The sequence below is a fragment of the Copadichromis virginalis genome, linkage group LG16 (assembly GCF_057382275.1).
Source record: "Copadichromis virginalis isolate Kocher_CV1m ecotype Utaka linkage group LG16, C_Virginalis_male_GT1.1, whole genome shotgun sequence".
Classification (NCBI taxonomy): domain Eukaryota; kingdom Metazoa; phylum Chordata; class Actinopteri; order Cichliformes; family Cichlidae; genus Copadichromis; species Copadichromis virginalis.
Genome location: NC_140633.1, coordinates 34,830,295 through 34,854,489, shown reverse-complemented (window position 1 = coordinate 34,854,489; position 24,195 = coordinate 34,830,295). Strand labels below are relative to the sequence as shown.

Below are 24,195 nucleotides of genomic sequence, written 5' to 3'. Positions count from 1 at the left end.
AGAGGGAACTTATAGCTGAACACACCGGGTCCAGGGGTAGCTAATACTGCCAATTACCTTTAAATCAGCATCGACATAGCCAGAAACACCTGGATGCCCTCATTGTTATCATATTTATACTGAATTTAGCAGAAAAAAATACAAGACATGGGTTTCTCTGATAAACCTGCTACATAAGTGATGATCAATCAGTACCGGATTTGTAAACCAGAAGCTCTTGGTGCACAGAGAGGGATTCCTCCAATCAACAGAAAACAATTACAGGCTCTTCTCTGTGGATCTTATCTGCGAGTTCTGGTTTTTCCCACCATCAAAAATCATTCAAAGACAAATTCTGTCTCTTGGGCATTTGTCTATAATGTTTAATTTCCTGTTTAAATAAAGATTTTTTTTTTTAAAGTATTTCCTACTACATAATAAATATAACCAAGTATGCACACAATACATGCTATGAAAAGTCAGGGGTCCCCTGTGCTTTGCAGCCTGGCTTCTAGGTAGAAAAAGCGCTATGATGTGTTGATGGTGCACACAAAAATATACAAAATTGGTGCACATAATCGCATTTTGTGGCTTTAAAATGTAATTTTTTCTTGTATTTGACTCCTGCTGGACTCCACAGTCCCCAACACAAAGGAACTCCATTGATTTGTTACAAAACAGATGAGATGCTAGACCCAACAGCTCTGCAAGTTTCTGAAAATGAAAATATAATGTTGCGCCTCCTTTACTTAAAATCTTTTTTTTCCCGTCTTTCTCTCATTATTCCTGAATTTGTCCACCGTCTCTCAAGTTTTGTTTAAAATTAGTATTTGAACGTGATTTAAAAATGTGCCACTGACTTGACACCAGCCAAGCTGATTAGTTAATGCTCAGCATTGGACATGTAAATCTGAGGTCAGTATGATCTCATTGGTGCAATCTCTCTAATGTACCAGCTTTCTACAGCAGTCTGAGGGACCCACAGAATAAAAAATAGGTAGAGAAGTCTAGCGAAACACGAGCAGCCCGGGGAACGATGACTAAAACCACATGCATCATGAATAAGCTGTCATGAAATAACCTGAAATGAGTGACTTTGTGCATCACTAAGATTTTGATTTGCAAACTGTACAGTGTGTGTAAAACTGATGCCAATAAATCAGACTCATGCCTTCTGTCATTGAAGTGTTTCTGTGGCTGTTTAATAAGAGGAGACGCAATTTTGAGATATTTGTGGTTCACGATGACTTTAAAATTCCTGCCAAACAAAAACGCCCATCAGCAGGCCGAGGGACAAATGTTCAGAAATGAATTCCGGCCTGCTTTTGTCTGAAGAGCAAGATGTAAATAGATGTAAATCACAGTTCATCTGCCCGTCCAGAGCGAACACTCAGCACTGGAGGTCGTCCTGTCTGCTTGATGAGCTGCAGACTGCACTGATGAATGAGTCAAAGCCTTGATACTCATTTCTTAGGCAGGATTTATGGGCTCAGACTGTGCGAATGTGAGGCAGGTAGAGAAGATTAAAACAGACATGAGGTGTCCCACGCTGCAGTCTGGGATTTAAACAATAATCTGAAGCCTGATTTAAAAATTGTTTGAGTCTATGCAGCTCGATGGGGACAATTCAGTCGGAAAGCATTATCATTCCCAGGTGCCAGCCTGTGCTACCGAAGCAGGATTTCCTGGCAGTGCTGCAAACAGAACAGAGCACTTGACGTAAAATAAACGTGTTTACTTTGGAGAGTTTATATCTGAGCAGCAGCTTAGTGCTCTCATGCTGATAACTAAGGCACTTTGTAAAGTTACACAAGAACATTTTAGGTCATAAAAAATACCATCCTCAACAATCAGTTCCTTTAAACACACCCAGTAAAAAACACATAGAATTTCATGTGACCAGCTCTTTTATTGCCCTCTGTTCCAGCACTGAATCCGACTCTGGTTGTTTCATAAATAATGCAGCTGCAGAGACCTAATGATGAGGGAAGTGATTTGATTTCCTCTGAACAAACATCGGGAAAATTATTAGAAAAAACAAAACGTGCATTTCAGACGACTAAAACCAGATTTGCTTTGCTAAATTATGCAGATACATTCAATATCAGCAGTAATTTATAGGTTTGTCTTCGAAGTATTGTTTGGATTTGTGTTAGAACACTTTATTAATTCCCTGTTATACCTAAAAACAACTACAGGTAGCACTTACACTGATCTGCCACAACATTAAAACCATTTTTCCAGTACCAGAGAATTTAGGGATATTCCAGAGCAGTGAAGATATTAGTAAATGTGTAATTAATAGTGGGGGGAAAAGGTTTTTGCTTTAAGATGTTAATCAGACTTGACTGATGAGTCTTGGTAACCATTAACATTAAAAAAATTGAAATAATGCTTCAAAATAAATGCTCATATCTCACCTACAAGTGGCAAGACTTGATTCCAGAAGGACTGTACTCATATCAGCTCTGACTTATCAGAGGATTCAACTTCTGTGACCAGTGTTAGAATGGCCCATTGGGTCCAGTGGGTTGCCAGGTGGGGCCATAGACTGTATATGAAGATGGGCTTAGCTTCCGAAGTTAAAAACTTAAGCCGAAGCACCTTGACATTTTAACCTTTTTTAATGCCCACTAGGGGGCGACTCCTATGGTGACAAACATGTCTTCTTCTTTTTTTAAAGATGGATGTTCATGAGGAAAAAAACCCAAAAATCAACTGCACGATTGATTTACAAAATCAAAAGATTTTCCTTAACAAGACATGGGTTAAATCACTAGTTTTAAGTCTTTATAAATGGCAGTAAACTTGATAGAAAAGCGCAGTATTAAGGTTTCAAAAAGAGGTCTGTGCAAACCAGTGCATGATGTCATGTGGGTATGCCCATCTTTAATATACAGTCTTTGTTTAGGGTCTCTGTGGACTGAGCTTTTTCCAACAAATTTGATCAATGCGAAAACGTTTAGGAAGCTGCACCTTGTCAGAGCAACATCAAAGGTTTCCCAGCACCGCACTGTAACAAGATGATCGATGTTATCCAGCGTTGAGGGGTTTTAAATGATGCGGCCTGTATGAGATTAAACATTGGAGGAAAAAAAAAAAAAAGGGAACAGGAAACAGGAAGCTGAGACGATATATGATCTGTATCAGAAGCTGTGACCGCGCTGCAGGACTACAGATTATACTGCTCCGTGTCACATCAACAAACATCCACAGGAAATGTAGTGAAGCACTCAGTGGTGAGATCATTATCCCCTCCTGTGTCCTTGTGCTAATGTAGCACTGCTGTTCTGATCCTTTAACATGCAGCACTGTAACATTACAACTGTACAAACTATGCAGAAAGACTCCACTGCAGAGCAACAGTGCACCAAACTGCCTGCTCCCTCTTCTGCCTGTGAGCATGACTCAGCTGTGGAGACATAGTCGTGATTTTTCTGTAAAGAATCACCAGAACTACTACTTATTCTACAGCAATAACACGGTTTATGAACAAGGGCTGACACGCTTCCATCCACAGCGGCACGCTCCTCCATAAAAGGATGGGGGGGGACAGGAAGTGGCCGGTTAGAGAAGGCTTAGCGGTGTGTTGTTTGAAGTTGGGAGGCAGCTGCTGACCAACTTCACAAAGTCAGGTCCTTCTCACCCAAGGAGGAAAAACACTGCTCCACCATCTGGTTGGACACCTCCTCCAGTGTTGATGGGTTCCACTTGGGATTCTGGTCTTTGTCAACTAGCACTAAAAACACAGAACATCGAGTTTAGTGATGCTAAGAGGAACAATAACTAACCCACAACCTTTAGAGGCGAGCATATACTTCTGCAGAGTGATCCGTGATTATAATAATCACTGCTCAGAATCCTTGCTAGTCCCAGTATATACTTTAAATCTGAACCAAAAAACCAAAGCTTATTTTAAAAAGGCTGATCTCCCCTTCAAGGTTGTCTTCGTGTGTACCTCAGGACCTCTTCCAGCAAGCCTGATTTTTCAGATCTCCCCCTGAAGCTCATAATTTGCCTTTGTGCATATGTGCATGAGCTAAGCGCCTTCAGCTGAGCTGGAGGAGATGCACCAGGAGACGACCTCAAAGAGGAGATCGGCACGGTTTAAATCAGGTAACGTTTTAATCTCTTTATCATTTTCATTTTACTTTAGTTTACTGATCCTACAGTGTTTATTATGTTTGGTAAATCTATGTAAAAATAAGTTACAAGACTAAGTTTCATACCCATCCTCTTCTGCTTTTGTGTCCCCTGTACTGCAGTGACTTACCGGCTCGAACGCCTTCATAGAAATCACAGCCCCTCTGCAACACAACACAAACAATGCCTTATCACTCCCTGAAACACATCATCAGAGCTGAAATGTGAAACCACCTTGGGTTTCAGACTTCACTGTGATGGTTTTTACCATGCAGGCCTGGCTCAGTCGATACTCCATCACCAGCACGTCCTGCAGGCTCAGAGCTGCGCCCGCCTGCAGCTGCTTGAGGGTGATCTTCAGGGACGTGGGAGACATTTTGGACAGAGTCTAGAGGAAGAGAAACCGTTTGTTTGTTTTACTCAGATTTGGCTTCATAATATCAGAACAGTCACAATCTAAGACAAATCGTTCCTTCTGTGGATTCTAACAGCCCCAGCTGTTACTTATACACATATAAACCTCTCAATAATGCCAGGATTTAGTCAGTGACAGCCGAAAGAGAGAAGGAAACTTTTAAAAAGATCATCAGCTCATCATCGAAATGCCAAAAAAACCCCAAGCTCTTTCCTCGTGCCCATGTCCAGACTCTACTTCCTTCTCACACGACAGCATTCAGAGAACATCCTTACATCCAGAAACAAAAATCACATCACAATTATTTCAACATGTAAATAAAGATTCATTAATAAAAACTTTTTTTTGTTTGTTTGCTTTGGTCTTGCTGAAGGTGAGAAGATCAAGCTCATGACTTTCCTGGTGAACAGATTTAAGAAGTGTGGTAGGTGAGGGAGGGAGGGTCATGTGACTCGTTTAATCTCGAGTGAAGTGGGACATCGCTTTTTAGGCTGTTTGAGGGAATTTTAGTGAATGAAGCCATGATAATTCACCCTGAAATCCCACTAAAGTGTCTTTAGCTCCAGCCAGCAGGGCACGGTGATTAACCTCATTAAGTACTCATTCTCAGGTAACTACTAATTACCAAAATGCACAGCGGAGCCAAATAACACCCCGGCTTCATTCCAGCTCTGTCTGTGGGTTTATCGGAGGGTGGTGTTCACCATCAGCCTCTGTAAGAGTTCATGTTTTAAAGACAGCTGACTGTTGGAACAGAAGCAGCTGAACCGCACTCTACTTGAACTGAGCCGCAGAGGAGCAACGCACCTCAGTTTGTTTCTTAGCGAACTCTGAGCCGTCGGTCTTCAGGTTCTTCACAATGCCCTCCACACTGCTGGCGCTGAAGAGCCTGACAGGATTTAAAAGGACAAGAGACTGAAAATAAATAAAAGGCTGATAGTCTTTAAAAACAGAGCACAAAGAGATTAAAACCAGCACTGAAAGAGTGCATATAAGAGTACATATGGAGCCCTGAAAGCCGATTTCAGGAATACATTTCTGACTAAATACAGTGTTTCTGTAGATTTTCTTTATCTGTCACCAACAAAAACAGACTCCAGCTCACCTCCTGAACCTAGTTTAAGTATATTTAGGAAGAAAGTCATGGCCCACCCGTCTATATCAGAGAGGTGCTTTTTCAAGATGAAAGGCTTCTCAGCATCCAGACTGCTCTGTGGACAAAGAGCAGAAACAAAGAGTGAGATGCAGTAATGAAAATATACAGCTAGAGTCTAAGCCACATGTTTGTGTAAATGACTGGCTTCTTGGCTTCTAACCTGGCTCTGGTAGGAGTCTAGCACTCTGGAGACATCTTCAGCAGAGGGAGACTTCAAGTCCACGAGCTCCTTCTGCAGGTCTGGGATCTGTTTAATGCAAACGGAAAAAGTCAGTCTGCAGCTGATCTGTCGTTTATGATGTGTAGAAGTCTGACGTGTCGGCACATTCACTAAACATAGTTTTATCGTCTAATAAATAAACAGAATGTGAGGATTGTTATTCCCGACTAATGAAAAATTTAGGTTATGTTAACTCTGTTTATAGTTTCTCCATCTCAGTCGTCCTTGATCGCTTCCTGTTTGACTTTGACATTTTTTTGCGTGTATTGCTTTGTCTTTACTTTCTCCATTTTTCCTTCTTTGCAATTGCCTGCCCTGCCCTCATCTTCACCGCCTCTTCCTGCAGTCTCTCAGTTTCTTCTTTCAGCTGCTCCCTTTGCTTCACAGCAGGTCATCTGCTTCCATCTCATCCTATCCCAAGCATCCTCCTCTGTCCCATCAACCTTCTGAATGTCCTCCTTCACTACACTGATGAACTTACACTGAGGCCTTCATCAGGCCGACCTCAAATACCTCAGATTATACTTAATCTGGAAGTCATCAATGCAATAAAGTCTAAACTATAAATAAAAACAGATGCTAAAACAGTACCTGAAAGTAAAATGGAAAAATCAATCTAACACTTCAATCGGTAAGCTACCCTCTTAATGAAATTTGACTATCAGACCCCACCGATAATCTTGTTTCTTTCTCCTTGTTCATGTCAGCTCATTGCTAACACTCTGTGCAGATTCCTTTTGTTTTATTTACTCAGATTCAGAATTTGTGTATTTTGGCTCTTCTTGCATCAGCTCATTACCTCCGAGTCCTCTCTCCTGTCTTATCTAACCCTTTGTCTTGTTGGTAAACTTCCACTGAGGTGAGATGTGTTTGTTTCTGCCCAAACCAAGGTTAGAGTCATAAACAACCTGCCGCCCACCGCTCTGACCTCATGCCAACAGCAAGAAAAACACAACTGGCCTCTGCGCCGGCCGGTGAATGCTGGCACCGTAAACAAGAGTGAGGCCTCCAGTGAATCAGCATCTGGCTTTCCAGTGCAGCTCTGACCTCACCCCCGCACTTCCAACACCTGAACTGAAAGCTCACACGGTACCTTCTTAGACTCCACAAAGTGAGTGGCAACCCCGGCTCTCTGCACATCCCGTCCTTTAAGTCGGAAGCCCGTCAAGGCAAGAAACAATCCCAACTTCCCCTGGAGCCTCGGCAGAAAATAGCCACCTCCCACATCAGGGAAAAGCCCTTTCAAAATAAAATGAAAAGCAGAGTTAATAACAGTTTGCACAGGTTTTTCATGAAAGCAGCATGCCTATTAATCAGTGACTTACACAAGCCAAGCAAGGGTTTTTATTATAATGACTTTTCCCTGAGAATAATCAATGGTTTTGTCCTAAAATATCATCCCCCCTCACTCTAAGACAATTTACACATGGTGGTATTCCAGCAAAAGGCCACTGGCACACTACAAAAGGCCAAATATGCAGCTTAGGAGAATTAATGATCATCATCACAATCTGCAGATTTAATCCGTTCGTTCTGTCCTTTCAATAATGTTTCCATTTGATTTCAATATTTCTGACAGGACGCGACAGTCCAGTGCTTACAGCGGGTTCTGTAGTGTGGCGAGAGGGGGGGATTAGATAAGCTGACCTGATTTATGGCTGAAAATGTAATATTATAAATGTGGCAGATTATGGCTGTTGTTCAGAAGGCTGGCAGGGCCGAGTTAAATCTGTTAATCCCGCCTCACGGGGGGTAACAGGGGTTACAGCGTGCTTGTGTGTGTAGATATAAAGATATGATGTAAGTACTGCTAGAGATGCTATTAATACAAAGACAAGTTTTCCTGGGGGAATAATTAAGTAATCTCAGGCACTGACAGCTACAGCTAAATCACGCCCATGTGATGCTTCAATGTTTGTGAACCAGTGCATTTACAGGTTCATATGGAGCCTCGTGTTCACCCGCTTTTGATTACATGTCATGTTACGTGAAAATACGATAAGTACATTTTAAAAACAACAGAAACACATCTTCTCTCCTTTTTGCCAATGATCTGCTGGGACTGAGACAACACGCAGTTATTGCCTCGTTATTGCTTGTTTATCTTTGCTATGACTTGTTTATCATAATTTTGGGGGTAACAAAAAGAACTCACTTTTTCATAGTTCGGCTCTGTTCCTCATGTCTAACCATTTTTTTCCCCTTCACACAGATGGAGGATGTCGTGATGACTTAAAGGTTAATGAGATTAATTCAATTAGACTGCAACAGACCATTTTATCCATCTAACAATCATATCCAGACTCCAAAATTTTAATAAGTGGACACATCCTGTTGTTACAGCAAAGCCTTTAATTCTACATCAGTAAATGTGCCCCTAATATGAGAACTACATCTCAAACATTTTCAGAGTTTACTGGCACTAAGTTTAAAGCTCCTGCAGCGTTTGAAACCCTGTCGTCTAACTCTGGAATACCACAGTGGAAAAAGCAAGATTCAGTCCACAGTGCGACTCTGGTTAAAGTAAACCAGCACAGACGAGAAGCTCTTGAGAGGATTCCTCCCCAGGATCAGGTCTAAAATAAGCTTGTGGGGTCTATAAGGCAGCTGCATTCCAGTGAAAAAGGCAGAAAAAGCTCATCCCTGATGGAAAATCACGCGGTGTGAAGTTCCTGATTACCCAGGGGACGTGCTGATAACGGCCATGCGGTGACCTGCAAGTCGAGAGCTTTTAGTAAAAACAATCGTGACAATGTTATGACCATGGCAGCTGGGAAGGGGATTAGGCGAGATTTTCTGCTTGTCCTCGCCAAAGTGATGGGAGAGATTCAAAGCTAGCAGGAGACTCAAGAAACTTAACGGTGAGGTTAAAATCAAATTATTCTGTGTGCCAATTCATGTGCAAGAGAGCACGCCAAATGAAGAACTGACACTTTAAAACAGATCACATCCAGTGTAGAACATCTTTGCCCCATTATGGCCAATCCTGAGCATGGACGATTGAAATACTGGCCCATTTCCTCCCACTCCTTACTTTAGCCTAGCCTCTGACAAAACCCCAGACAAATATCAGAGCACATCGGCGGGAATCTCCTACTTTTTCTTGCTGCTACGCTCATTTCCTGTCCGCTGACAACATAATCTTCACCCTCCACCTCTCTCCAGACACCAGACCGACTCCACAGCGCTACACATCAGCAGAAGATTTATTATAAAGTCAGAGCCCAGAGTACTTCAGAATAATAAGTCTGACATGCTTCTGTTTGTATGTGTGGGTGTCAAATGAAGAATGGCTCGAGCGTCCTTGGAAGTTTGCACGTATGAGGGAGCGAGTGCACACAATCAATTTATCAGAACCTGAACAGACTCGGAAAAAATGAGCAGTGCCCACGCTGCAAAGCCCTCTCCTAATCCACTGACTCCAGGACCAACGTAATAAAACCTGCACAGAACGTTACAAAACACCCTGAGAACCTTTATGAAGACACTGACGACATTAACTGTTCGATCACAGCAACACAAACCCACTGTAACAAATACCTTTACAGTCATATCACTCTGGAAACAGCTTATACGCATTCACAGCAACAGAGCTGTGGTAATCCCAGTGGATTTCATTGACAACATGCTAGTTCACGGTACAATGTCGACTGCATTTGTTGTCACAGATTTGTTACTAATCTCCTCAGCACCTCAGCAGATGACCATCTGTCCACTAGAGACAATTAGCGAGAGAGGAACCTACAAGTTTAGTGTCTCAGTGGCCTTTTTCACTGGAGGACCTGCCTCACACTGCAACAGACAAAGATGTCCTACATGGTTCAGTTATGATGCTTTAAAAGATCTAACAGGTTAATGTAGCACTTTTTAGTTGGATCAGATCATTTTCTGGCTCCATATCAGGACACTGTAATCTATTATCTTTAAACATGCATGAAATAATTAAAGAATTTGACCTTCTACAACTCTTCAGCAACTAACACACTGACAGATGATTTTTGCCGAAGGATTCAAAGGATGTGATTTTTATGTTTGCTTCCAAAGACTGTAGGTCTGGGCCTCTTTGCTTAGGCTGCTGCCCCCGCGACCCGGCCTCGGATAAAGCGGATGAAGATGGATGGATGGATGGATGGATGGACTGTAAAAAGATGGATGTAGGAATATGTTAAACCTTCACTCTTTCTAATGGCCAGCAGAAGGCGAAAAGGCCTCTGGTTGTATACAAGTCGATGAGAAAACTGAAAGTTTCACTAGTTTCAGTTCATGCTGGATAAAATATGATAATTTTGTTTGACACCTACTGGAGTCAAAAAGGAGAATTATGCCAGCGAGGCTGGTGCAGGACATGTTACTAGGATGAACTGGATTAGAAATGAGCACATCAGAGGGACAGCTCAGGTTGGGCTGAGATGGTTTGGACATGTGCAGAGGAAGGATAGTGGATAATATGGAGCTGCCAGGCAGGAAGAGAAGAAGAAGACCACAGAGAAAGTTCATGGATGTATAGAAGGAGGACACAAGTTTTCTCAGTTTTGCTAGAGTGGCTAAATTTAATGTAGCATTTCTTAAAACATATTTTTAGAAAGTTTAGTCAAGAAGTTTAGTAAACTCCTGACATCCACCTGCAGAGCATTGGCCTTTCCTGCTCTGTGACTGTTTGAAGTCCTGGATTTGTCTCTTCCCTTCTGGGTGATGCAGTGTGTTTGTTTCCCTATCTCCCTGGAGGCTCAGATAAAAAAAAACAAGTTTCTGTGTCAGAAGGCAGCAACAGGAGTAGAACAACATACAGCCTGCTTTTCTATCACTGACATGTACGTCTTCCAGGAAAAGATGAATCATATATGGGAAAAGCAGCTGTTACTGACGACAGCTGCACCGCTGGATCACCTCTCAGTGGGCTCGACTCTTCTATATCAATCTTTTTTTACACACAGAAAGTGATGTGCTGGTCCAGCGAGTCCACACACTTACCACTACTGCATTTAGCAAGTCCAACTAAGCAACCACAGCAACCCATTTAAGGGTTCCTGAACTACTACCAATTTAAAATACACTATGACACTGCCGCTTCAGTCTCCTATGAATAATTTTAAAGTTTTTTAGTTGGCTTAGAAAAAGAAGCGCCACCAAACGCTGCAGTTCCTCTAATGCCCACTTGAGGCTCTCTACAAAAGTGACCCACTCCTCATAGACCCCCACGTTTAAAGGGAGCATAAAACAACATGTTACCGCCTGGTAGAACAACATGTACGAGGGTGATTCCTTTTAAATAATTATAATTCATGCTTCCTTTGCTTGACAGGTGGCACACCTGATTGCTGTCTGTTAGGCTTCTTATAATCTGTTCTAATCCCTGAACAGGACCTCTTGAACATTTCTGTGTTGGTGAACAAAGTTTGAAGTTAATTTTGCAAATTATGGTCAGAAGGGACGATTACCCAGAGTATTTTCATTGGCTAACAACCTGTCAATCACAAGTCGCTGGCCAATGAGCATGCAGTGGCCTCAGTTTCTCAGTCAGACCCACACCGCTCAAGATGGTGACAGCGAATATGCCCCGCTTGTTTATTCTGCTGTTAGCTCAGCACTTCACCCTCTTGTCCATGTTGAATTACTTTTGGCTCCAAAAAGACAAAATGGCAGCAGATAAACTGCAGCCCAAAAACAATTGGTGACATCATCATCATCTTATCTACCGCCTTAAAAAGTTCTAAAGACTAAATATTCCTATTTTTAGATTACTGAGCTTCTGTTTTCCAAACTGTCTGAAAAGGTCTTTTTGTGATTTGTACCATTGCTGAAGATTAAAGGCTTAAACGCTGGACTTACTTTTTCCACCCTGCCCATTTTAGCAGTTCATTTTCAACACTTATTTAGGAATGAGGTCATCAGCAAACTGCACTGAATGCAAATCACTCTTCTGCTCGTGTTTGGCTCCCCAGCTTCAAATGCAGACAGACCTTGTATGTGAACTGGGTCCAGCTTGAAATCATTGCTCCTACATAATTAATATTCTAGATATACACTCCCACTGATGTGGGCCAACCCTTGCCACTGAGCACTCCCTCAATCAGGCAGATCGCAGGCTTACCAATGGCAGTCTCTGGCATCGCAAACAGCGTCTTCTCAGTGGCCACTCGAAACCGTCCGTGAACTGAGAGACCCACGCCCTACAGGTATAAGAGAACACGTTTTAAAATAATTAGAGAAATAAAATAAAAGTCATATGATAGAATAGAGTAAAATTAAAAAAAAGAAAAAAAAAAAGAAAAAGGAGGGATCAGTGTCATTAATGACCGTCACCTCTACAGAAAGCTGGAGACTCAGATGAAAATTGGCTGAAAAAAGTAAACCAGGTTAACCTGTCAAGAAAGTGTGTGTGTGTGTGTGTGTGTGTGTGTGTGTGTGTGTGTGTGTGTGTGTGTGTGTGTGTGTGTGTGTGTGTGTGTGTGTGTGTGTGTGTGTTTAACTCATGCAGCTCCCAGCAGGGAGAGAGGTGAAGGCTAATGAGCAGTGTTGGCCAGAGGACATTTCCAGCACAGTAAGGTGTGTGTGTGTTATATTATAAGGTTGCCTTGGAAACAACATCCCCTTGCATACCTGAATGCATATGGCCCTGCAGATAGGCAGGAAAATTACACTACCTGATTGTTCATTATAACTGAAGTACCTGTCAATTGGAAGCTTTTATTTTGAAGGTCAAATATATATCTGCAATAACAGTGTTAGACGTTCAAAGAGAACATTGTTCAATCCAAAAAAAACCCAACACATAAAAATGTTTGTTGTGTAAAAGCTGCTGGTGTATCTCAGTTCATCCCAATGCCGAGTGTCTGTTGGTGGTGGGTTATGGCGTTTGCTGTTGTAACGTTCAGGCTTCAACGTTCTCACCTCTCACTCACTTTGTGAATTTGACATGTGTGTAATTAGACAAAGGAAGGAGTAAATGGCTCTTACAGGGGTGGATTTTACCCCGAACTACAATCTTTTCTCAACTCTAACCAGGTAGTTTTATAACCTGAGCTTGATCATCAACTCATCAATTAAAAAAGCAACATCAAGTGCAAAACACAACAGAGTCCAGTCTGCTGTCCAGTGTTCTGATATCAGAAATCCCGAGGTCTCAGTCCGAATTTACAACTGGATCACTTCTTAAAATCTGACATTCTACTCAAAAAGTTGGAGAAGCCAAACCAACGCTGACTTTGTTGATGAATTGTTGAATGGCTCTAGCTTGGCACGGAGAAAGCTTTACTGGAACATGTTCAAGTTGGGTGTGACATCACTCCCAGCTCTGACATCCAAAGTTAAAAAGATTACGGCATAATGCGACTGCCATCACTCCAACGTCTTAATGCGGACTTTGTCAGGATCGTCACCTCTTGGCGGCCAGTACTTCCACAGTAGCTCTGTCAAAGTGCCAACGCCAAAAATGACACGACGTGTGAGAATGTGTCGATCCACAACATTCAAAACTGTAATTTATGTGGACAGCAACAATAAAAAAAAGATATAAAAACAGGAAGCGATACACAAACCCTCAAAATCAGGATTATTTAACTTGAGGACCCACTCGCTCCATTATCATGATGGAAACCTTTAGCAGTGGACTCCCCAAATTAAAAGACCCCCATTGATAAATTCAGGGATCTGGCTTAATGAGTTTGGGTTTGAATGTGTAGCAGACTCTGTGTACACAGTTCTTCTGCTCTCACTACACCAGTGTATTAATACAACCCACAATCCTGACTTTATGAATGTGGGCTTTATGATTACACTCGTGGCATTTCATCAATAAAAATAGTTTAAATCTGTGTGACATTTAACCGATGCCAACATCCTGTGATGTGTCGGGGAGTCGATGTAACGCAGACCAACATTCGTTGTTAACTAACCACCAGTAATTATTAATTAAACCCCAGAACTGGTGTCACAATACAGTTTAATAAGGGCCAACCTTTTTTTCAGTGTCTGAAGATTCTATATATAAAGGATCATGTTTAAATAACAGATATAAATTTAATCTCACATAATTCACATGGCACTCCAACCTCTCGTCCAAATTGGTACAAAAACAATTTGGTGGTGTAGAGAAACCAGCGTAGCAACACCAAAGTCTTCCTATAAGCAAAACTTCACACCTTTTTTACCTGACAATTATATGATGTAATTCTTTGAATGTCGGCATGGATCTGTTATTACTGCAGCCTGTACAAAATCCAGCAGCTCGTCTTTAGACAGGAATGAAATGCCATTGGTCACATCTTCACATGTTCATGTTTTTAAAGAGTCTCGCTGGTTTGGCGCCACCCTACTTAAGAGACCTTTTACAGGTTTGTGGTTTTTATTGTGGATTTTTGGGTATATTCATAGTCTGCTTAATGACTCTTGTGTATAATGTATGTATGTATTTTGTACAGCCTGTGCAGCATTTTGGTCAGCTGAGGTTCTTTTAAATGTGGTACAGAAATAAACTAAATTAAAGCCATGTACATACAGAAAAATAAGGTTTTTCAGCTTTTTCCCTGCACAAGTTACAGTCCTACTATTCCCTTGTGAATCAATGTAGCAACATGACTGGCTGATATTTCCTCTTTCAATTGACGGCACCATCCAGCATCTTAACATTTCAGAATTGTCCCACTGATTTCTATTCGTTTTTTTTTTTTTTTTTTTTTTTTGGCACCTTGCTATCGTCTTACTGTATATGCACTCTATGAGTCAGCACTACTAAAGATCAATCATGCTGTCGTTTAGTGCAAAGTAAAGGTTGTTACCTGCTGAGGGATCAATCACAGCCAAAACAACAGCAGCTGATTGATTACAGCTGACAAACTGTCTTTATCTTGATCTCAGCGATCAGCAAAAGAGTTCAGAGCTGGACAGCAGCGCTGCTGGATCCGCCTCACAGCAGAGAGATAAACGACCACAGGGGAATAAAAATATCTGATCACTGGAGACTAAACAGGCCTCTGCCAAGAGAAGTTGCTCCTCTGGAAGACCCAGAACCCAAAAACCTTAAAAAAAAACACCATTGGGGACACAGGCCTTTGCATTTATTTCATGATGACATTTCTCAAAAAAAAAAAAGTTAAGGATGGATTTACATGAGAATTTTTCCAGAGGTGAGGCTTTGCCCCACTCAGAAGTGGGTCATTCATTATAAATATACTGAATTTTAAAAAGTTCCCACCAGACCCCGTCAAGCTGATTTTTTTTCTATGCATGCAAAATTTCACTGTCATACTATGAATATTTTCAAACTTTCAGGTCTTCAAAGTATATACAGGTAAGCTGAAATTTTGCACCTTCTTCCAAGCATTTTATCAGAGACACCGACATGCAAACCCTGTGAGATCCAAACTTGCTCAGGACCTACAATGGTTTGATCGATGTGATACAGCTAAACTTCCAGTGCTTGTTTCTGTTCCTCCGCATCACAGACATTAAAGTGGTGATGTTTATCCAAACTCTCTATGTTTATACACAATCCTTCATTTAATCGTGGGTAATTATTAATCTCTGGCTCCGTTTCAAAGCGTCTCTTTTATCCAGTATCCCCTGCCCTTCCCTGATCCTAGTTATACCGGATGTAAAATGGTAAATGGTAAATGGCCTGTATTTATATAGCGCTTTTACTAGTCCCTAAGGACCCCAAAGCGCTTTACATATCCAGTCATCCACCCATTCACACACTGGTGATGGCAAGCTACATTGTAGCCACAGCCACCCTGGGGCGCACTGACAGAGGCGAGGCTGCCGGACACTGGCGCCACCAGGCCCTCTGACCACCACCAGTAGGCAACGGGTGAAGTGTCTTGCCCAAGGACACAACGACCGAGACTGTCCAAGCCGGGGCTCGAACCGGCAACCTTCCGATTACAAGGCGAACTCCCAACTCTTGAGCCACGATTGCCCCAAACAAGAGTGGTTACGGTTTGCAGTTGTAGCATCTATTCTCATGGTGATGTGTTCGTAAGAACTCTGTGCAGTTTAACTTTTACTTCCATCTACAGCTGTGGAAGCTATATGAACCTTCAAGTGTAAACTATGCTCTTTAACTGGCACCTTTTATTACATGTTATGGGAATGACTACTTTGTGGAAACAGTCTGGTTTTTAAAAGCCATAAATGTGTTTTTGGATGGCAACAACAGTTGCTCACTTTTATCTTGAGTTGTCCATCGCATGTATCTATGGGTCCTAAAGACAACACTTTTAAACTTTGGGCTCAAAAGGTGGAGAGGGCTTACGTACTGAAAGACCCACCTCCTATTTTTTTCATACCTCTCCATTCATCTCCTCCAGGCCTCCTTTCTTTGGGGTTTGTGTTTGTTTGCTTAATCTGTGTGAAGCTCTTTGGTTTCACTGTTTCCATGTTGATGTTTGTTACAAATGTAATTACAAAAATACATAGAATTTACATTTCAACAAACGAGCGAGTGCTCCTCTCATCTGCATCTATTTTTAGTAACCAGATGAGTCATGTAAAGCGATGTGACCTTGAACTGTACAATTGATGTACCGAGTGTTGAGATTTAAATATATATTTTAATGCTTATTTGCTGATTATATTGTTTTATGTATAAAAGAGGGCCAGCTTTGAGACTAGGTCACAGGCTGACAGGAAACTGCATGTTTTTTGTAGAGTATGAGCAACAGACAGAGTGAAACTAAGTTCAGACAGGTTGCCCTGGCAAAAGACCTCAGAAAGGGGAAGTTATTCCAAGCTGCACAGGAAGTTTTAGTGCACAGGCATATTAATAAATCAGACACAGAAAAGAGGAACTGAGTAGAAGGAGTTTGTTTGTAATGAAACTGTGTGTGTCACGTGTGACGTGTGTGACGTCTGAGGTAACAAAATAACACCATATAAGACACATGTTGAGCTTGTAATGTTAGAGATCCTGCAACTGGCGTTTGGGCTGTGCAGGGGTCTCTCTCTTCCGTAAGATGATTGAATTAAAAGAAATATAAATGTTTTGACCACTATGAGTCGGGTTTTTCTCTGTTCTATCATGGGGATAAAAAAAACAAACAAAAAAAAACGGGTTTTAATACGAGTAAATCACGGTATCAAATTCAGCCAAAGGGCAGAAATAACATAACCTGAAAATAACTGTGGGAAAGCTTACTTCTTTTACGAAGAAAGAGAAAGACAAATGAGAAAAAGAAGGATGGCTGAAAGCAGCCTGTGGAACAAGAGGCCGTTTAATCACATTACTCGAGTTTCACCATAAAAGTAGTGGAATACTGCGAAGCGCTGGTATAGAGCCTTATAAGAACATGTCTCCAGATCCTCCTGTAAACAACGCCAATTTGTCAGCAGACGAGCGTGTTTACAACTTAAAAATTTACAACTTGGCTGGTGAAGCTTAGAGTGCTGAAGATTGTGGAGGCATTCCTGAAGCCCTCTTTAGGATATCTGGGTTATTATGACGTAGTTGTTACACAAATTTGGCTTTGCATAATCAGAAATCAGTAGGTGAGACTGTGAGTGAGAGTGGAAAGTCTGTCACTTACACACCAAGTGACAGATGTCTGTTTGAACACAACAGTTGAGTTACTCTCCACATCGCTCTCACTCACAGAATTCCCCTTTAAAACAACTACACAGGCTCTGGATGGAAAACGAAAACCTTAAAACAGAGATTAAAAACCTTGTAGGCACTCCTTTCATGAGGCTATCAGGAAAAATGTAAACAGGAACTCTTTACTCCAAGGAGACAGAGATCAGAGTCATGCAGCTCTGGGCAAATATCTATCAAACGGGCAGCATTTCCCTTTACGAGCCATCTTAAATACAGAGTGTTCTCACTATGTAAATGTTTGAAATCTAAAGTGCAAGCACAGAAGGACAGGGACGCAGTGTCTGCTCAAACAAAGCACGGTGGATTAATAAGGAGCATTTCACAGAGCTTAATTCAGTGGACTTTAAACAAGGTGAGCGTTGACTGATGTGCGTGAGATGTGATGGGATAATCAAACAGTTTGTCTCTGACTGCTATCTGACCTGCCTTTTACTCCCTGGTGGTTTGTTATCGCTAATGTAATAAGAAAATATGTTCTTTGTGGGGGTTCTGCCCTGAGCTTGGAGCAGATCTGCGATCAGGGGCCTCTTGGACTTGTCCTTATATAGAGCTGCCCCTTTCCATCCAGTTATGCGCATTAAACAGCAACCACCCTCAGGATGGTTTGCTCTGACATTAGTGTCGCCTCAGTGCTGACGTGACACATTGAAGAGATCGACTTCAAATCGCTTTAGTTCCAGAGACATAACTCATCACACAGAAGTGATTTCTCTGTGTGGAAATCACACGATTCAACAAACATCACAGTTTTTGATGGGCTGATGACCAGAGCTGACTTCAAAAAACCACACAATGCAGCACGCATGAGATCCATCCAGCATTTTACTTCATGCTGTTGTTCTGACACACAAATTACAGCTTCTGTCAGTCTTGGAAAACATCATCATCATCGTGGCTGTCTAAACACAGAGCAAGCCAAGAAACAAGATGATTTCTGGTTCACAGCTCTGGGGATTCATCTTCCTGTAAAATGTACTCCATAAAAGTGGAAGCAAGGTGTTATAACCTCAGGATAATAATGCTTGGAAACTCAGGGGCCACTTTCAGGACGTTTACTGACCACTTTCAGAAACATCCACAGTTAGCCACAACACATACAGGAACCTGTTTTCCACATGACATTCTGATGGGGAAAACCCTTAAAAACCTCTGAAGGTTCCGGGGTGTAAGGCCCCCAAACATACATTAACACCAATACTCACTACAACACAATCAATATTTATTTATGTAGTTTATAAAAGTGCTTTAAAGAAAATAATCTGAGATAATGATACATTTAGAAAGTGGGTAAAAGAAAAAAAAAACATTCAGACAAAGACTGTTCAATGCTCTGTATGTGAAGCTGAGGATTTTAAACTGGCACCAAGTAATCTAGTGAGCCAGTGAAGGGACATGAGCAAATCAGGGGACCGTCTGTTGGAGCTACTGAGGTGATTTAGGGCAGATTTACTGAGCTCTTCAACAGAAACTATAAATCTTCATTTAATAACATTTCTCAGGTGAAAAACTGGATATCAGCAGCAAATAAGTGCTAATATTAAATTTCCTGTCCCAAAGACAGCAGATATAAAATGAATAAGAGGGGACCCAGGTCTGAGCCCTGTGGGACACCACAGAAAAAGAAAATAAAAAGGGGTTTAGTAGAAAAACCTGCAGAAAGGCTGAGAATCTACTTGTTGAAGTCAAAACCAAATGTTTTCCAGATGGTTTTGACCAAAGCAGAGCTAAAAGGAGGAGTTTGGGCAAGTCAGTCCCATCTCAAGGTCCACTGAAACTTTGCATCTGTAGTTACAGACAAAACTAAGATGTCTTCCGCTCCCACAGTTTTATTCGACGTTGCTTTTCCAGTGATTTGATTCTTGTTGTTAATTCTCCTTTAGCAGTTTTTCTTTTCATGCTAATGAGGTTTTATGTTAATTACAACAATAAAGTTCTCGATCCAAAATTAAACGCTGTTTAGCGTCTGATGAATCTGACTGAAAGAGTGTTTGTTGAATAAATTCTGGAAAGACCGGCAAGACAAACACCAGCACATTTTCTCTGCTTGCTATGTCTCCCGTTATCCATGACTGTAATCTGTTTTCACTCCCAATGTAACTGGGATCACTGACATAATGCATTCCCTAACCCTAACCTCACCTCAGAGTGGGTCTGTTGTGTTATTTTCCTTATTTTCTGTTCTGTTGGTGGATGCTAGAACCAGTTTGAAAGGTTTTGAAAGGTTTATTTTAAGTCTTGCCTGTGTATGATGTAAGATAGATTTAATATTTTCATTTCAGACTAAGAAACTCCACCCTTATTTAAACCTACCGATTATGAGGGGTAGCCGATCAGAACAAAGCTAGCTTACTGGGGGAGAGGCTAAAAAAAAAAAGCACCAAAGGCCAAATTAACCCTTGCTCCACTTTGAGGATCCACTGCTACTTATATTTACAGAGAAGCACTGGATTTCTGTACTGTAGGTACTTCCCAGCCTCCAACCTGGATCGTCTGCTTGTAAGGTGAATGTGTTAACCACTACACTTTCAAAATGCAAACACAGGTGCATGAATATGAACTCTCGCTACCTGGTATCTCCATCAATATACTGTAATTAATAACAGGCCTCCTTTAATGAAAAAACTAAGTCCTAATTATCAAACTTCCCCCTAAATATGTGAAGAGCAGCCTTAATGCCCTTTCACCAGTCGTTTCAGACCTAAACTGGTCCTTACAACAGTAGCAAAGCACGCCCACACATATGCACACAGACAAGGTCGTGATGACTAATGAGCCAATGGGATACTGGCTGCTGTGAGTGACCTCAGTGACACCTCAGGAGTGACATCACCATCAAGGTCACATCAGAGATTCAAGCCTCACAGCATCTCCTGTAACCAGGTGAGTTGAACCGTGCATGTGTGCAGCTCTGCATGTATGACACTACACTAAAAGTACCAGTTCATATTCCACCCAAATCTGACACCTGGAGGGAAAGACTAGTGGCAGCAACAATGATTTGTCACTTTACATTTCATCCAATCAGAGGCCACCTTGCCACTGGCAGCAGGTAACAGGAGCAGATAAATCTCCACTGACACCTACTGGCAGACTTTCACATAACATTTCATGAGAAAAAAAACAAAACAAAAACGTTTTTCATGCCTACAATTCATGCCAGTAATGGCAAACAGTATCCATCCTGAACTTTATAATACAGGATAAAAACTCAAACTCACCCCTCCCATTGTTATGCCATCAATAAGGGCGATATACGGCTTCCGGTACGATCCTTGAAAGAAGAAATAAAATGTATAAGAACAATGTGAAGCTGCCAGAGTGTTTGGATAAGTGAATGAAAACAGACAGGTAACATTTTTATTAAACAAAATAAATAAATAGATACATACATAAAATTAAATAAAATACATACCAATAGCATTGTTCAGAATATATTCCTCACGAAAGAAGTCCTGGGCAAGAGAGTCTCCGACCTTCCCGGCCTCTGTTACAGCTGAGAGGGGAAAAAAAACAAGATAAAAACAGTAATCGGTCACACAGGTCAACATAAAAACTCATCTGAAACTGATACCTGAACCTTGAAGGCAGCTTGCTTACCTCTAATGTCTCCACCTGCACAAAAAGCTTTGTCACCTGCTCCTTTAATGATCACGATGTCCGTCTCATTGTCGCTTTCCCATTTCTAGATTCCCAAACAAGGCAAAACACAGTTTTTGTTTACAGGAAATCTTCCTTTATTCAAAAACCTGCCTTAAAGTTATCGTTATTAAGTTATAGAGACTGCATGAGCAGCTACATCTGTGGTTTAAAGAGTGTGAAAAGGGGTCTTTGTACAGAAATACAACCAAACATCTTCAGGACAGGTGAACCTGACAGATCTTTCACAATGTCGAACTACACATCGGTAAAAAATGAAAGGAAAAGAAAAAAACCTGTGCTCAGTGTGATTCTTCAGTACTTGTTTATCCAAGTTTCTGGAATGCTACCGGACGGATGAACACTACTTCTTCTTTTGTTACTTCCTTTAGGGGTTGCTGCAGTGTGTTATCTGCCTCCCTACCATCCTCCTCTGTCCCACATGACCACCTCCTTCACTACATCCTTGAATATCCTTTGAAGTCTTCCACTTTTCTTCCTTTCTTTCAGCTATTTATTAAACATTATTTGTCCAATATATCTACTATCCCTCCTCTGCACATGTCCAAACCATCTCAGCTTTGCTTTTCAGACTGTCCCCAAACTGCCCAGCTCCCACATTCTCAGTTTGAGACTGACATCATGGAGATATTTGCTCCATAATAAGGAAATAATGACATCCCACAGCCCGCTGATAGCCTCATGTCATCCTTTTTTCCTTTTCATCCCTGTGAGTTGTTCATGCTGTAGATATAAAGAAGTGGTTGCGGTACTTTAGCATCTACGGAAGAAGAGTAAGTATTAACGGAGTAACTGTTCTGTTTTGGGAGTTTAGGTGACAGGAAATTTCAAACATCTCAACAAAAATCAGCTCACTGAGCCCCTCTTTGATCGCTCAGGACCTGGTGGTGCGTGGACAAGGAAAGGTCAAGATTTTTCTTTTAATTCGTCACATACCAGATTTTGATACTACATACCTTGAGCTGGGGGTAGATTTGCCGGATCATGGTAAGGTTGAGGGCATTCAGGACTTTGGGTCTGTTCATGGTGATCACACCGGTTCTGCCCACCTTCTCCAGGAGAACCTCCGGTTCTGCATGACTCGACATCTGTAGAGCAGAGACAGGAAACCTCTATAGAAATATCTCAAAAACACTGAAAGACAAACACATTTCAACATCCACTGATCCAGGTAATGAGGAAGCAGTACAACCAAATGTTGGGGATCAGGATCCAGGAGGCTCCCTGATGCCCAACACTCTTCAAATCCTTATAGTGTGGAGGAGTAGTGGCTCTACTCTGATCGGACTCCTCAATCATTTAAACAAATCAGGACGGCGCAGTTGGTTCGACCCTGCAGATTCTGCTGCACAGCCTCTTAACAGGTTATGGACCCCAGACTGACAGCAGTACTTGGCTCTGATTTTAGAGAAGTTCAGTACAGCTGTGAACCCATGGTGCAGCTCAACTTGCTGCCGTTACCTTAAACTCAGCTTGGATGTGATTTGGGGATGGCTGGGATTTAAAGTGATCACCTTTTGCATTTGCTGGCCCTATTTTTTACTTTGAAGGCTGAAACCTGTACACTCTTCAGCAGTTGGTTCTCCTCGTTTTTGCCAGCAGATACTTGTTTGTGTTGTGTTGTTGCTCATTACTAGTTTAAGCTTTTTTAAACTCAATGACATCAAAACAAATTTTTCTCTTGCACCTTCCCTCCAGCTTATCCTGCAAACTTACGGTTCCCCCCTTTAAACGAGCCAAGCTAAAGGCCATCATCACTTCAATAGAGGGAAGAGTCAATGTATGAAGGTTACTGATAGGTATGACTAATGATTAAAACTGATAAGGTTTTATTGATACCAATGCCATTACTTATTGATCCAGTTCCCTCACTAATTTATTTATGATTTATTACTCCAGTAACCCCCAGTGTTTCCAACACGAACCAGAAGAAAGATGTAGTAAACTCAGCAGGGAAGCAGATTCTGTGTTCCTGCGCATGTCTGATGTGAGTGCAATAATCAGAGGCGGCAGTGGACCATGCTGCTGCTACAACTTCTCACCATGTGAGCCTGGATTCGCTGCAGCCTGCAGAGGGACCTCAGTCTGGAGGAAACAGCAAACACACGGAGCATTGATGACGGTTAATAAGCAGATCTGAATTAACTGGTTCAACTTACACCGCGGGGTAGCAGATACCCCGGCTACAAACACACAACCAGTCCTAGCAGGTGAGTGCAGGAAATCAGCTGACAGCCTTATATTGGTGAACAAACCTGCTGGGTCACTTTAGTGTATCTACTTGTGCCGTCCATAGCTCGTTTATGAGCAGAGACGGTCATTTAAATGTGCCAGAGGAAAAACAAGCCGGCTGCACCTCCCAGGTGAGGCTCGTACCTGTACGCAGACGTCAGGACCGTCAGGGACATGATGATTTTTGACCTGTGCCGCGGGGTCAATAGCAGAACCTCTACAGCCTCGAGTTTCAACGTTTACTTCCTGGAAGCGGGGATGAGCTCCCGCTGATTGGTGGTTGTCGGTGACGCCAGAGCGTCTCTCCGCGGTGTATTTGTGCCACACCGCCACCTGCTGGCGAGTGAAGACGACACACATATTTATTACAGACTCAAAGGCCCAGATTAAGAGAAACACGTGGCATAAAAAACAAAACACAGAGAACATTTTAGTAAAGAAATACAGATGTGCTAGTCTCTCCACAGCTGGAATGTACGGAAGCGTAGAGCTGCCACCCAGGCAAAAGAAAAATACAAGTGTATCACGTTATAACGTGAAAGGTTTATTGTTCTAACAAGACACTTTTCCTGTTTGTACAATATACTTTTCATGTTTACAATATATTGTACGAACGTGATAATTATGTATATTGTAATAACGTGATATTATGTTGTTCAAACATGAAAAGTATATTGTATAAACAGGAAAAGTGTCTTGTTAGAACAATAAACCTTTCACGTTATAACGTGATACACTTGTATTTTTCTTTTGCCTGGGTGGCAGCTCTACGCTTCCGTACTACGCTTCCGTACGCATCAATG

General features: G+C 41.7%; 1 protein-coding gene across 2 annotated transcripts; it reads right to left on the bottom strand.

Annotated features, from left to right (window-relative positions):
• Positions 1–1,868: 1,868 nt before the first annotated feature.
• Positions 1,869–23,656, bottom strand: hibch (3-hydroxyisobutyryl-CoA hydrolase). 2 transcript variants are annotated; one of them, XM_085434558.1, is made up of 14 exons: positions 23,537–23,656; positions 23,203–23,245; positions 22,117–22,248; positions 21,101–21,185; positions 20,916–20,996; positions 20,722–20,774; positions 12,005–12,083; positions 7,007–7,152; positions 5,854–5,940; positions 5,690–5,748; positions 5,345–5,426; positions 4,391–4,510; positions 4,253–4,286; positions 1,869–3,718 (listed from the first exon to the last, which is right to left on the bottom strand). In XM_085434558.1, exons 1-14 carry the CDS (start codon positions 23,566–23,568, stop codon positions 3,603–3,605), a joined length of 1,149 nt encoding a protein of 382 aa, XP_085290684.1. In that variant the 5' UTR covers positions 23,569–23,656; the 3' UTR covers positions 1,869–3,602. The 2 variants fall into 2 exon arrangements, with proteins under 2 accessions (XP_085290684.1, XP_085290685.1); XM_085434559.1 differs by lacking the exons at positions 23,203–23,245; positions 23,537–23,656 and adding an exon at positions 23,086–23,194.
• Positions 23,657–24,195: the final 539 nt, after the last annotated feature.

Bases quoted from the DNA above. Each gene is read 5' to 3' on its own strand.
- hibch (XM_085434558.1), bottom strand. From the start codon at position 23,568: ATGTCCCTGACGGTCCTGACGTCTGCGTACAG. The intron at 5,749-5,853 runs GTTAGAAGCCAA...CTTTGTCCACAG, and splicing joins TAGACTCCTACCAGAGCCAG to AGCAGTCTGGATGCTGAGAA. The intron at 3,719-4,252 runs GTAAGTCACTGC...CTGTGTTTTTAG, and splicing joins CTATGAAGGCGTTCGAGCCG to TGCTAGTTGACAAAGACCAG.